Source organism: Varanus komodoensis, unplaced genomic scaffold, assembly GCF_004798865.1.
Source record: "Varanus komodoensis strain SLA01 unplaced genomic scaffold, ASM479886v1 scaffold23, whole genome shotgun sequence".
NCBI classification, from domain to species: Eukaryota; Metazoa; Chordata; class Lepidosauria; order Squamata; family Varanidae; genus Varanus; species Varanus komodoensis.
In genome coordinates, this window is record NW_025335627.1 from 5,143,783 (window position 1) to 5,158,821 (window position 15,039).

Here is a 15,039-nt window from a genome sequence, read left to right on the forward strand (position 1 = left end):
GCTGCTCTTGCTGCCTGGCACACGCACACAGAGATTGAAAGTGACACATCGGGCGCTGTTGGCTGCTCGGCGCCGATCAGAGCACCGGCTCCTGCGGCCGCTTCTTCGCTCGCCCGGGATAGCGTCCCCTTTAGAGGCAGCCTCTCCACCCCTTTTCTCCCCCTCCCCCTCGATTTCTTCCCCCCTTTTTGCCGGAGGTGTGAGGACGCGTCTCCCCCTCCTGCTCTTCCTCCTCCTCCCCTCCTCCTCCTCCTCCCCGATCGCAGAACTCGGCTCCGCTCTGCACTCGCCGCCTCGGGCGCCCTTTGGGCGAGAGCGCTTTCCTCAAAAGATCGAGCTGTCTGCGCGGCGCAAGGCGACGAGACATCCTGACCCGGGAGCGTAAACAGCCATCGGGACTTGAGGCGGCGGTCGGGTGGGGTGGGGAGCCAAGAAAATAGCGTACAAAGCGGACTCGAGAAAACTTTCCACCCTGGATTCTCTACTTTTGATCCATGGACAGAGCCCAACTCAGCCAAGTTACGGACAGACTATAAGCAGTAAGTACTGTAGGGAAGCCTTACCCCAAATTCGCCGCGGTTGTTTCAAGAGACTTATCCTCAGAAGCGAGATCAAAACAAACGCAAAGAACGAAGCGATGGGCTTTATAATCATTGGCACTGGAGGACTTACGGCGAAAGTGCTGCTATTATATGTCGCGCTGCCCCTCATTTATTTGTTTCTGTGTGACTCTGTAAGCCGCTCTAGCTGTGGCTTTTTCTTCTTCATTTTGCTGTACTATGTTGTGTAGTCAAGCTTGAAAACTCAATCTGCTTGAAATAGCATTTCGGCACAAAATATCGAACCGACCTGCCAGTGCTCTATCTAGGACTTGCAGGAGCGGAGAACCGAGAAAGACCACGGGAGGAAGGCTTTCCCCCCTTTTCAAGCAAATGTGTATTTCGGTTTTCTTTTGCCTAATGATAATAGCAAAAATGGTAACAATTAACTGTAACTCCTTGATTTTTAAGCAAAGTATTTAAAAGGAATGAGTATGCCTGACATACCTTTCTTAATTGCTTATTTTTAATACACTTCAGAAGGAGCTAGGTTTTTAAACGTTAGCTGTCACTGTAGGTCTGTCTACTGTCGCTGCACAGTTTGCTTACCACAGAACCGATCTTTAAATATATTTCTAGGTACATCACTGGACCAGTATATTGTGTATTGGTTCATATGCCATCTGAAACGCATTAGCCACTTTAATGCTGCACGCTCGCTTCTTAATAGATTTGTTTGCCTGCGTCCCTAGCTTTGCTAAATTGCTCTCTTCCACCCCACAGACAGAAACCATGGTGTGTAAATAGCTCCAGTAATAGCATGGTTTATAAAGCCGAAGTTAAATGATCAACTTCTGTGAACCTTTCTGTGTTAGTACTTCATAGCTGCCGGCTTTCCAGGCACCATAGGCAGCGCATTCGCGGTGTAGGAAGGGTATTAATTCAAGTGCAAAAAGCAAAATCTTCTAGCTAGCGCTTTGGTGCTATGTGGGTCACTTTGATTCCAGACTGAAACACTCTTGCTTTTTAATGTGGATGTGATTAATTGATGCTTGATTCGATTAGGATGCTTCTGAAGTGGAGCAACTGTTTCTTTCTTTTCCCCTCTCTTCTCTCTCTCTAGGTCCCTGCTCATTTTACTGTGATCTGCCTGTGGGAACGTTGTCTCCAACGCCAAGTAGTATGGACCGGAGAAGCGAGAGTCCTTGCCTAAGGGATAGCCCAGACAGAGGGAGCGGCAGCCCTGAAGTCAAAGGTCCTCCCCCGGTGAAGGTGGCCAGACTGGAACAGAACGGGAGTCCTATGGGAGCCCGAGGGAGGCCCAATGGCTCTGTCACCAAATCAGTGGGAGGTAACAAGCCTAGTTGAACTAATGTATACAGAACCGTCTGGTGACCGAGTTATAATGGCACAAAGTGTCAGGATTCAGGTTGATGGAGCTTGAGTGTCTCGGTGTAGGATTACAGGAAGAAAGTCAATGGCTGGCTGTTAATGTCCTGCTTGCCTCTCTCATCAGTAACCAACAGCCTCATTAAGGTTAAACAGGAAAGTGGTTTATTCAGAAGGTGGCATATTTTGGGCATTTTGCCACTCTGTACCAGGTGTTAGCTGGTTTATGTCACAGTTAAAGAGTTCTTAGCTTTTCCTGGAAAGCTTTAAGCTGTTAAAATTTTTTAGGAAGACACATAAAAAGGCTTTGGGGTTTTGATTGTTGTGTTTGTTTAGGGCTGCAATCTAAATAGTGATTTCTGCCCTATGGCTGTATTGAGATCAAGTGGCAAAGGAGTCACTTCTCTAGCAGTGCAACCATATACATGTCTAGTCATATATGAGACCCACTGAGTTTGATGGGACTTACCCCTAGGAAACAGAAACACAATTGCAATGTAAATGATTAAAAAGGGCACCTAGTTCTTTCCCAGTTATTTTGCATTTTCAGTGCATTTCCTTTCAATAAGAAGGAAATTAATTTCATTATACTTGTACAGGTCAGCCTAATCTTATATAGTTGTCTAAGGAGTTGTCTGAGTCTTTTTTTTTCCAGAATAGGGTAACTTGGCTTGATAATCATTAATATGGGGGGGGGATAAATACATGTATGCCTTTTTGATTCACTTGTCACAAACATGAGAACATTGCTCTACTGTTACTAGAGCATTGCTAGTCTAGTTTATTTGAAATTTGTGGGACCTATTTAAGTAGCCATGATGTCACTGTACAATTGTGAACCCAACTTACTTGCTAGAAAGTAAAACCTTCATAGCAATAATTGGACTTTAATACCAAGTAAAATTATAAAGCAGTTATTTACTTCAAGAAATAGTCCATGAAACAAAATTAAGCTCATTTTGCTTTTAAGGTTTTATGGACAATTACGACAGGTTTTTTTTTTTTTTTTTTAAACACCAGTATAGTTGTGTGTTCTTTGGTATGATTACAGTGACTCACGTAGATGTGTTCTTAAATTCCCAGGCATGCGACTACTTAAATATCTTCCAGTTCTGAATGTTGCAGGTCTTTCATATCGATCATCTTATCATTAGAACTGAGTGTTATATAGAGTTTAATATTTCTGCCAAGTTTCTAAAATAGAAGGAGCAACTTGTGGCACAATAGCAGTTCTGCAAAGCTTACAATATACTATAATGCCTGTGGATTGAATTCTTATTTCATAACAAGAAATGCAAACTTGAGTGCGTTTACCAATAATGGGTCAGTACTTTGCATGGAATAAAATGCAACATAGTGTCACAGCAGTAGTGTCATTTTGTGTGTTTTCTAAACATAAAGAGTAGATTAGTAATTGGCAAAGATGGTTGAGAAACTGCAATTTGAGATTCTCTTTTCTTCCTCACATTAGTTATCAGTATATTCTTACAGTATCTTTACAGTGGATAGTCAAGCTTTACAGTGGCTTGAGAAACTTTGGTGCAGGCATCTCTGTACCTCTGTGTCTCATCATTATGTTCTTAAAGACAACAGAGTGAGAAAGTAAATCTTAAAAGCCATGGTAATAATGAGGAACTTGTACAAGTAATAGCAAATTTATAGATAAGCTTCTACCTAAATCTTCCTGTAAATGATCCTTCAGAATGAGACTTGGGGGTATCTAGAAGCTTTTGGGCTGTTCAGAAACCCTCATTTTAAGGAAGCATTTGTAAGTTTGCATTAATGTGTGCTAATAATTTGCTAATACTCACTGTTGGGTGGGGAGGCTTTTTTTTTTAGCATTTCAGCCTTCATAAGCTTTCTCATTGCTACAGTGTTCACAGTGTAGTGTAGGATGGGAGTTCTATTCAGTTGAAACAATATTTTTTTGGACTGCTAACTGATTCAAAGGAGGAACTTGTACTACACTTCTCTTTTAACTGTGCTTCATTCTTGTAGTTTGAGGACTTGCTTACAGATGCCAACAAGAATGAAAAGATCTGATTTTCAAATCAGTAATACTCAGTAATAACCAGATTACCTTGATAAGGCAATAATTGTTTAACGGTGATATTTGTTTTATATTAGAAAAGCTTGTCCTGGCAACAGTAATATAAAAGGCCTTTTGTTACTGTCCTTCTAAAGTTTATTTTTAATTTAAAAAGGCAAGGAAATGATTCACATTTTAGTGCACAAGTTACCATCTGTGTATCAGAAGAGGCTTAAGTGGCTTCAAAACCTATAGCAAAATAGTACAAATGTTGTACCTTTTTAATTGCAGCTCTCAGATCTGATTTTTCTAGATGTGAAAATAAATAATGATATCAGAAAGGAAAACTAATGCCACATGTATAAATTTTTGCATTTTGAAAGTGAGTTAGCAAGGTTTCTAGTTACATTAAAGGAATATTCAGTACACTGTATAGTGAAAAGACTTCCAAGATAGTTCACTTTTAGTCTAGTTTGAACTTTAATGAACAGCTGAGGAAAATTTCCCCCTTTTAAAAGGCATGTCAATTAATCCTTACTTATCTTACGTCTGGGGAAAAAAAGGAGATATATTGATCCTGCCCTGTGTTTAGACTGTTGTTTGTTTAAACAAAGGGTTAATAGTTCTGAAGCTACCACCAAATGATGAACCATGTTAATAGACATATCTCTGGTAATCTTTATTATTTTAATAATGGTGTTTCTAAGCAAAGGAAGTCTGCAAGGATGTGCAATTGTACTTCACTTTAAAATAGAGAATGGTATTGTAAAAGAGATTTTATGGAAATGTGTTCAGTTGATAATGGCACATTAACTGTTCTAGAGTTAGAAACTGTTTTGCGGGGGGGGGGGAGAGACTGAGAGAGAGAGAGAGAGAACGAGAACTCTTGGAAAAGTGAAAACAAAATTTAGGCAAAAGTCTATTTCTTCCAGGTATTTTCCTTTAGGTATTTAAAAATGTGCTGTTTATTGTACTAATTTTAGCTGAACTAGTGAGGGTTAGCAATTTTTTTGTGGTTGCTTTAGGTATTCTAGCACTTCCTGCAGTTATCTAAGTGCTCTGTTTCAAACATCTATGTAATAAAACAGAAGTGCTGTGATAGTCATGATTGGCAGCTTTTATAGCCAGACTGTGGGAGAAAAAGGCGAATATCTCTTTAAAACACATGACGCCTGGGAGAGAGGTTAAAGCAAGCAAGAGCTCTGTGGTGTTGACAGCTTTATATCCCTGCTGGGTAACATTCACTTACTAGAATTGGCGTCCCCTCTCAGTTAGTAATTTGCTCCATAAGGATTTTGCAAAAGGATGATTAATGGCCAGGGAACTCAGATTTGTAAAATCCTGATTAAAATGTTTCTGTATTCACAACTCTTCAATTTTCATGGGCATTTACATTTTTGTTAGTATTTAAAAGAGACAAAAATTACTTTGAAGAACTCTGGTATCACTCAGAGTCATAACCTAAGGCTGTCATCCTAATTTCACTGAGCTGTATTTAAAATTGGTGAGGCTAGTTTTCAGATATTTCTCCTAGGTTGTCTTCCAGTGAAATTAACTGAAATACTGAAACCACATAGTGTCAAATACCTGCATCAAATGTAGATATAGGATACTGTGTCATATCCATGACAGTTGATTTCTACTGTAGTGTAGAAGGTTAAAACACATCTTTTGTTATCAGGTTCTGCATATCAGAGTCAGACTGATTCAAGAACTAGTAAGTTTTTATTGTTTCAACTGAGCCTTATTTTCATGTCTTAAAGATCAAATTTTCATAGTTTCTTGCTGGGCTACATCAAATAAAGTTGTTTTTATTATATGGTCTAAATGCCTAGACAAATGTACTCATTTCAATATATGCCCTGCTTATAAAATTTCAGTGGGTTTGATCCATACAATGTCATAGTCAGAATACACCTCTTGAATTAACCCAACTGTAATTAATGGCTAATTAAAATTCCATTAATTTCAGAAGTTTGATTAGGAATAAGTTATGACTCAAGTCCTATTGATTTCAGTGAGTCTACTCTAAAGCTGGACATAACCTCCTTTTTGTATTTTTTTGGAAATTAAATATAGGCACACTAAAGAGTTTCTATATTTCCTGCAGAAATCTTAAATCATTTTTCAAATTATTCATAAAATGGCTTACAGCCCAATCAGAATTATGTTTACTTAGAATCAAGTTCCACTGAAATCAGTGAAACTTGTAGCACTGTAAGTGTGCAGTTGATTGCAAATGCAGACATCAAACATGGAAACCAATTTTATACATTCTTACATCCCAATGTCCCATTGGATTCAGTGCTGCTTATTCCAAATGGAATTACAGCTATTGTTCTTAAGACCCAGCTATTAAAAGCAAAAGTTAATTGCTACTAGTAAGTAAGTAGTAGAGCTAGACTTTGGACAGTGTATTGTGACCCTTTTATTGCTATTACAAATATAATGAAGGACAATAATCTAAGATTTTGTTGAAGCAAACGCATATTATAGTTCACATAATAGTAAATGGGATCAGAGCACTGATATCAGGTGTCATTTAAGTATCGCTTGTGACAACTGTCAACATAACTTAATTTGCAAGGTCTTTCATTGCAAATGGGTCGGCCTGCCTAGTCGTACAGTATCACTGCTCCAGTCTATGTCTATAATTTTAGAAGTATATTATTTTATAGTAAGCATACCTTGAGAAAGGGTACTAAGTCACAGACACAGGTTCACTCCTGTGCATGTTTGGAATGTACAAGTGTTTTTATAAAAGTTATAACAGGCTAATGCATCCTTTCTTTTGGTGCCAGTCAACAGAAATGTGTATTGTTGTACATGTACAAAGGTAAAAGTAAATTTTTACCTCCTCCAAAGTAAAATCTGGAGAATCATTAGAGGGAGCTAGAAAAGGGATATTTATAAAAGATAATTTTTTATCTTTTAAAACATGAACATTACACCCATACTTTTGAAATCCTCATAGCATCTTACTTCTGAGAAGAAAATAACCCCTCTCTGATTTCAGTACTTGGTATGTTAAAGCAAATATGGTGTTGTTTTGGTTTTGGAATGCTTGTAGTTCAGCACCCACATGGAGTATAATGTAAGATAGATTCTGGTGGGGAAACTAGGGTTGATGTTTTGTGATTTGGAAGACAATAATTGACATAGCTTGCAAATCGTCTCAACCATAATGGATCTGAAAGATCACTATGAGCTAATACTTTAATTATCTATAGGATGTCATGGACCTCTTGTTGAAAATTAAAGTACTTGAAGCAAATTAAAAGGAAAGGTATTGTGTGAAAAATAGGAGTCTTGGAGCTAAACATACTTATTTGGAAGTGTAATCCCAGTGATAATAAAGAGATTGTATGCAGTTGCTTAGAAGTGTTGCTAAGTTCATTGAAATCAATGTTTGGCATGACAGCCATTTAGGATTATCAGGCTTCTCAATTGATCAGGACTAGGTTGATCTTTCTTGTTCCTTTCTTTTAATACGGATTTTAAAGCTTATATAACTTCCCTGGAAAGTGAGCAGGGATGGTTGGTTTTTTTAATGTAAGCAATTTCATAGATTTATTTCCAAGTAAAGTACATAGAGTCAGGGCTTTTATAACTGCAGAAGTACACAGAACAGAATTACACTCTGTTCTTCATTTTTGTGCAAACACGTTTATTAAAGCAATTATTATATTAAATCAGCATTATAGTGCAATCCTCTACATTTTTACTTGGAAGTAAGCCTCAGCAAGATTATTGGAACTTATTCCTAGGTAGATGTATAGGATTGCAGCTACAGTACTTTATTTGTTGAAAACTAATTATGTAAATATAACTTTTCTATGTATACTATAAAGTATGCCTAAATTAACATTAACTGTTAACAAATTTAACTGGTGCTAGTGGGGTGCATCCTAATACCTTTGCAAGAAATATATTTCAGTAATTACATTATTACTCTTTGGGCTAATTTCTTATTCTGAAACTGAAACAGCATTTGCTAGATGTTGGAGGTGCTTTGAAAAGCTGCTAAATATTTTGACAAATATTTTGTGTGTGGATATAATTGAGTGTTGGGAAAATGTGATTGTAATGGCTACATAATGCGCAACTTTTACTGCAAAGTTACCTTAATACTTAGCAAATTTATGTTTCCAAAACAGAAGGATTTGTTGACACTATATACAGAAAAATTAGATCTCTTAAAAAAGAAACCAACAAAACCAGAATCTATCTCAATATAAAAACGTATGAAAGTGTGACCTTGATCTCATGCATTATTGTTATTGCTAACAAAGATGCATTTTTTCAAATCTAACATTATTTTCAGGAATCATTGTAAACTGAAATTGGGAAAACCTTATGCTTACATCCCTAAGACATTGGATAGGCTAATATAATTCCTCTTATGTAATTACACAGAAAGTAATATTGGATAGTTGGGAATTACTTGCTGGATGGTCTGGGGTTGGTGATAATTAACTGCACTTCAATATTGGAGCCAGTGTTCTAGTTGTACCAAGATTCTACTGCTATATGTCTCAAAATGCTGTACCATTGAAGACCATATTTAATTGACACAACTTGTTAGTGTGTATGTGAAACAGAGAGAACTGACAGCACTATCTAAAAGCGAAAGTGCTCTCTCACGACCCAAAATATTGACTTTGAACTATAGTGTGTGCTTAAAATGTATCTCCGCTCCCCACCCCCCGAGATAAATGATGAATCAATCTTAAGTTAATTGGTTCCTACTGTATAAACTCCACAGAAACAGATGCACTTTCTCTTGAAGACATTCTATAAGTGAAGCTGTTTTAGGAGCTAAAGCCACAACTGACAAACATTTGAGGAGCTGATGATTTTAGAGAAATATATTTAATTATCTCTGCATTGTTGAATTTTCCCACCATATTTAAGCTAAACATCCATCATAGAATCCTAACCATTTATCCTCTGTTTTTTAAAGAATGAGTTGATTTGGACCAGAGACAAAGAATATCAATGGTATGTAAGGCTTCCTCTCCTATGGTCAATTTTTTAAAATAAAATATTAACAACAATGACATTTGAGACCTTTTATATGACTAGTGTATTGACAGTATCAGTCAATCAATTATATAAGGTTTCGTTGGGAAACATGCCAATCCAGAACACAGTTGATGAGGAAGTCTTGCTCAACAGTAAATTCTTTTGACATAGTCGAGAATACCATTCTTTCCAGTTGTTGCCAGAAATGATTTTATTTCACTGCTCTTCTCCTCAGCAAATGTAAAAAGTGGAGAAGTCTAGAAGTGCATGGGTTTTGTGTCAACAATAGTATTAACTATCAACAATAGTTAATTAAAATGAACTAAAAAGTAAAGTACACATATGCATGCAAGTGGGAAACTTGATTACCCTAGGTTACCCCACTGCCTGTACACAAAGATGTGTGTACATGACATTTCTCAAAGTATTTGAATATCTAGAACTAATCTCTTTAGGGCACAGCATCCTCAAATACATATTAAATGTATCATACTACTAAAAATGTTCCCTGCAAAAGGCCTTAATCTGGACCATTTAAGGCTTTATTAGTTTTGTGTAATTCGTTTCTGCTTATATTCTTTCCCCAAGTCTTAAAAAACTGAGAGACATGAAGCAGTTAGGAATTGCGTGCATAACCTAGAGCAGTCTATATTAATGGTATTTCCAGCGCAGTCCTGTAGAAGTCTATTCATATGTATGTCCTGTTGAGTTCAACTTGATCTTGTGCAGTTGAAGATTGCAGCCTTTACTGTTTAATATTGTCTAACCTACTTTTGAGTGCACCCTATTTCTTTAGTATCGTCTCTGCTCACTTGCAGAAATGGCAAATCCTGAATTTCCCAATATATTGCTTCTACTCACTCTTCATACTAAGTGAAGTATGCACTCATGTGTGCACACACACTTCAAAAAGTATTTGATATAAAATAATTAAGATCTGCAAACTATTTTTGCAGATGAGACAAATGGAGGATGTCTCCAGTGTGTTTTTTCCCCTTTGGAATGTTAACAGGACTGACCTATGTAACACCAAGTCTGTAGGGAAAATCTGCGCAGTCTAAGGAACCCGAAGCTTGGCATTGAAGAGCTGTGTCATCCTTGGAAGTAATAGCTTATTGAAATAAGTTAATCTACTATAAGTTTTTGTGTTTAACTTGTAAAGTTTGAGGAATGTCGTATGCGCTCCCTCCCTCTCTTTGTGCTGCGGCAGTAGTAACTACGGCAATAGTAAAAATATGCTGTAGGGAGCTACAATTAGGCCAGACTTTTCGTAGTGCATATTACTAGTGAACATGCAATGAAGCACACCTGTATCCATTTCATGAGCTGCACGATTCAGTGCGGAACAAAAGGCAGGAAACATTGTACTTTCAGTACTGTTTTGAACTGTGCAGTCCTTGGTAGGTCTTTGATGCTGGTAGGAGTGCTTGAATTTGGATAAAAATTTGGATTTTTATTCCACTCCCAGGCATTTGACAACAGGCATTTTAGGATTTTTCATCAGGTCCTGAAGATTCTGTTGTGAATTGCTTTTAGCTTGTTTTTCTACAGCTTTTAAATTTTGGAATGCTAAAGTCTTTTTATCATTCTGTGAACTGCCAAGACAGCTTTGGCTATTGGTCTGTATATGAATAAATGAATAAATAAATGGGGTAACTTTTCAAGTTATTAAAGAATGCTGCACTGTTAGGAATTAATAGTTCCATCACAGTTACGTTCACATAGAAATACATTTGTTAACATATGGTTGTCATCTTTGTGTAGCTTAGGGATAACCATTTGTGCCTTTGTGATTGAAACTGTCTCCAAATAAACCTGTGGTGATACCAACAAGTAGTGATTGTACCATATATAATTTCTGTCTGATTATTTTTGTATTTGAACAAAGGATAATTTTAGCTAAAGAGAAAACATACAGAACTCAAGCTGCAGCAATGTGCCTTACCTCTTAAGCTGTGGCTTTTTTGCAAAATATTTTTTTCTGTTCTGGATAAGCACTTCCAACATTCCTTGAGTACTTGTGTTTGTTGACAGGTATCAGAGCAAGGATTATGGGTAGAATCTGTTTCTCTAGTGCTTTTGACCTTTTCTAATTATTTTTTGCAGTAATTCCAGTGGGAATTACTGCTTTCTACCAGTTATTCAGTTCACATGTTACATTCATCTGTGTGAATGCATAGGTATGGGTGGTCAGACCTGCTTATGTGGAAGACAAATGTATTGTGTGAACAAGCTCTTGGCATCTACATCTGTGGCACACTGATGATGCAGTATGATTACATTTAAATTTGGGAAGATGTGTGGTAGCTGCTATGAAAAGATACTTGATTCCATGTCAGTGTGCTTAGGATCATAGCCTGAGGCTATTCATGTGGAAGTCAGTATCACTGCAGTGGATGGAAATTAGTCCCAAGTCCATGCGTGTTTTAGGAATGGGACTATTTCTGTCTGGCAAAAGCTCATACTAAGAATCATACAAAGGCACCTTTTCCTTATTTTGTATTAACTACTTGATTAGATTTTTCAACCCCTCACCCACCAAACTTTTACTTGTTTTACACTGTTTCTTTGGTAAATAAAACTTCTCTTCAATAATTTGATTACTAGTTTTTATTACATGTAAGAGTGCAGAGCCTGAATGTTACTTGGTGCATATCTAAAATAAATTGGCTTAAGCACTTAACTAGGAGCAATTTTCATTGAATTTAAGGAAACTTACTTTACAATAGGCATGTACAAGAGTGTGCTCTTGAATGAACACGAGACAGTGAAATAATACCCTAGGAAGGACAGACATTGCTACAACGTATGGGAAAGTGTTCTGGAAGTCTTGTAAAGCAGTGAAAATCTAGGAGAATTAAAAAGGATAGATTAAAGATAAGATGGAGCATGACTTCAGACAGGGATGTGTCAACCAGAAAAGGCTTTGTAGGCCAGACCTCTGCCCTTGGGCTTATTGAAATAAACTTTCACTCTGATCCTAAACATCCTTACTTGAGAATAGGGTCCTGGGTCAATTTCTTGTAAATGGATTTAGCATTGGACTTATGTTAAAGATATCTGTTTTTAAAGAGAAAAGTTACTGACAGAGTTATATAAAACATGCCCTTTGAATAACCTATATTTTAAAAAAGGAATATAAATTCATATTTTATGAAATATGCATTTCCATTATTTATATGTTACAACCAAATATGCATATTTCTTAGATTTGATATTTTGTATTTTATTGGCTATTAAGGAATAAAATTCTCAGTTATGAGTTATGCATTACTTTGCAGTAAAAGGTGCCTTCCTTAATGTCTTTTTCTAACTTACAAATAACTTTTTTGCCATAATACTCACATTCAAAGCAGAGCAACATGATAGATGTCTCCTTAAGTGTCGTAGTAAAAGAAAATGACTTGTATTTTGAGGCTGTGGATAGTTTATGTTGTTTTGGACCAATTTCCCAAGCAGTGATCGAAAACAGATTACAATAACAATTATACAGTGAGAAGATGCAATATCCATTTCTGCCTTAATTGGGTGAAAGAATAATAAAAACATCATTAAGAAAAATGAGATGGACCTGTCACATACTCTCCCAATTTTTAGACTTTGAGAAAGTGCAGAGTAACTGAGGTGGTGTTTAGTTTGCTTCATCTTAGCTAAAATCTGTATTTATGGTAGAAAATATGTGACTTACAGATGTGGACAAGAAAATATGAGATTCACAGATGTGGACAAGATTTAGTAAATGATTTAACATCTTAATAGCAGAGGTGAAATAATTGGGCTGCATTGTTTCAGTGAGATGAAGAACTTTCTGCTGCCTGCTTATTTATTTATTTTTCATTTGGGTCATTTCTGATTTGCCTGCTTGTGAAACAGAAAAAAACTCTTTACTGGGGTGATCTTAGTTTCTCTTCTTTGCAGACCCCCAAGCCCTCTGAAGATCAGTTTCTAGTGCTTGGAGACTGCTTGGGGACAGTGTAGGGTCTGTTGCATGTAGCAACAGAGGGAGGAGTTGGCAAAAATGTCCACTACTACACAAAGAGAAGAGCAACTAAGATCTCAGCCCTTGTGTTAAATGCATATTTTCTGAGTTCTTTGGACTAATTTGCACTCCTCTTTTTGACACCGCAGATGTACACTGTTAGCAGGAAAGCAGTTGTCTGAGTATTTCCTTCAACACTGGCTCAGGCCCAACTTGGTGCACTATGGCAAACCTTGGTGACAAATGGCCACTAGAAACTGGAACAGGAATTGGGCCTGCTGGGTAGAGTGTTTAGTTGTCTGCTCCCCCACCTATATTTTTCATGTGGGGTGACAAAAGAAAAGCTCCTAAGCAGTGATTTAATATACAGCAGGGCTGCTGTATGCACCGGCTCAATTACCGCATTTGCAGTTAACCATGGTTGACCTCAGCCCAAAAAAGACTTTGTAAAGTACTATAAAGTGCCAAGACGAAGTCATAAAGTGCCAAAAGAAATCGTAAAGTGCTTCCTGTAAGCAAAGATTCTCCATTGGATAAGGAAGGAACAAAATCATATGCGGCAGTAAAAACTAACAAAATTACGAAAAAATTAATGTCTATAGTATATATAAGATAGCGTTCACTATTATCCATGGTCTCAGGCATCCACTGGGGGGCTTGGAACTGATGCACGTAGATAAGGGGGCCCTGCTGCATAATTTGCCTTAATCCTTAGGAATATAGTAAGGTGACTGATGAATTGTGAGCCCTCATGGTGCAGTTCTGTAGGATCAGTGGATAGGCTTCTGTTGCTTCTTGAATGTATGTCTAAACTTTCCTGCTGTTCAGAAAATGGTGACTCCTGACTCAATGCTGAATGAGAACGTGGAGCCTATTCCCCAGCAGCAGAGGATGTAAACATTTGAGTATCCAATGTACTGAATGATACAGTGACTCTTCAGGGGTGTGGTGAGAGCATGAAATTAGAAAGAAAGGAGTCTACCTGTGTAGGTGTTTAGATTCATAAGAAAGTAAGAGAGACTAAAGCCCTGTCTAGTGAATTTGTTCTCAGAGTGACAACCAGATGCCTATAGGAAGACTACAAGCAGAACATGGGAGCAGTTGTACCCTTCTTTAGTTCGCCAGCTCATCATCATCATCAGTTTATTAAAATACCGGCTTCCTCTGATAATGGAGATAATAGGTAGCCATCATGATAAAAAAGCCTAGATAGCATTATGCTCTGTGAAATAAATGTATGACCTTTGAATTATATGGAGCCTCAATATGATGGAGTACAGACTTCCTTGATTGCTGAGAAGGCACTGTATAGGCCCATATTTTATTTGTCTAAAACAAGGTCTTTCAGAAAGACATTCTTCTTATAATCTCAGATTCTTTTAACGAACGTCAGGTAGAAACAAGACAGAAAAACAAATAGTTATCATGGAGCTAATCCTGTTTAAAACCTCGTCAGACATTACAGGCTGGTTGCTTCCGGGATCTAGAAAGAGAATTGTCGGTGTATTGTGCGGGTGATTCAGTTCACAGGGCAAAAATAGCAGTGCATTGTGAGCAAACATGTTTCCATTAATATGATGGTGTTTTATTAAACTTGCGCACACACATGCACAACTACTTGTTTAACGTTTATATAAATATGTTAGCTTAATGTGATAGCTATCTTGGTTGTTCAGAGACAGAGATTGAAAACCCTTAGCCTCATTTGATAAAAAGTTAACTAATAAGCATGTGCTCACAGAAGTTAAATGACCATGGTGTAATATGAATGTTATTGACATCTGTTAGCAGCAAGGTCAGCCTAACTGCAGGGCTAATAATTTTGGGTGCTTAACTAGCATCTATTTCTTATCTGGCCATTTTGATGGATTTAGGAGAAATAGGCAGAAATAGGCTTCTAGAGAAAAATAATATGTTCATCAAGCCCAACACAACCAGCGTTTTGATGGTAAATTCTTAAGGGACAGTATCAGGCAAAGCCAACAAGCAATAGTTGGAGACCAAAAATTGGGTTGGTTGTGTCCTTGAAAAAGGATGTCTTAGAAACTGTTTGGGCTCAATAAACATACTCCTGGGCA

The 15,039-nt window shown here is 37.3% G+C and overlaps 1 protein-coding gene across 1 annotated transcript in view; it reads left to right on the forward strand.

Annotated features, from left to right (window-relative positions):
* Window positions 1-321: 321 nt before the first annotated feature.
* The window catches only part of SATB2 (SATB homeobox 2), a 148,212-nt gene continuing 133,494 nt past the window's right edge, over window positions 322-15,039 (forward strand). The window contains exons 1-2 of the mRNA XM_044432003.1: window positions 322-539; window positions 1,663-1,890. Of these exons, the coding sequence (XP_044287938.1) occupies window positions 1,722-1,890 (169 nt within the window). The 5' untranslated portion in view covers window positions 322-539; window positions 1,663-1,721. The remainder of the gene's footprint in view (window positions 540-1,662; window positions 1,891-15,039) is intronic.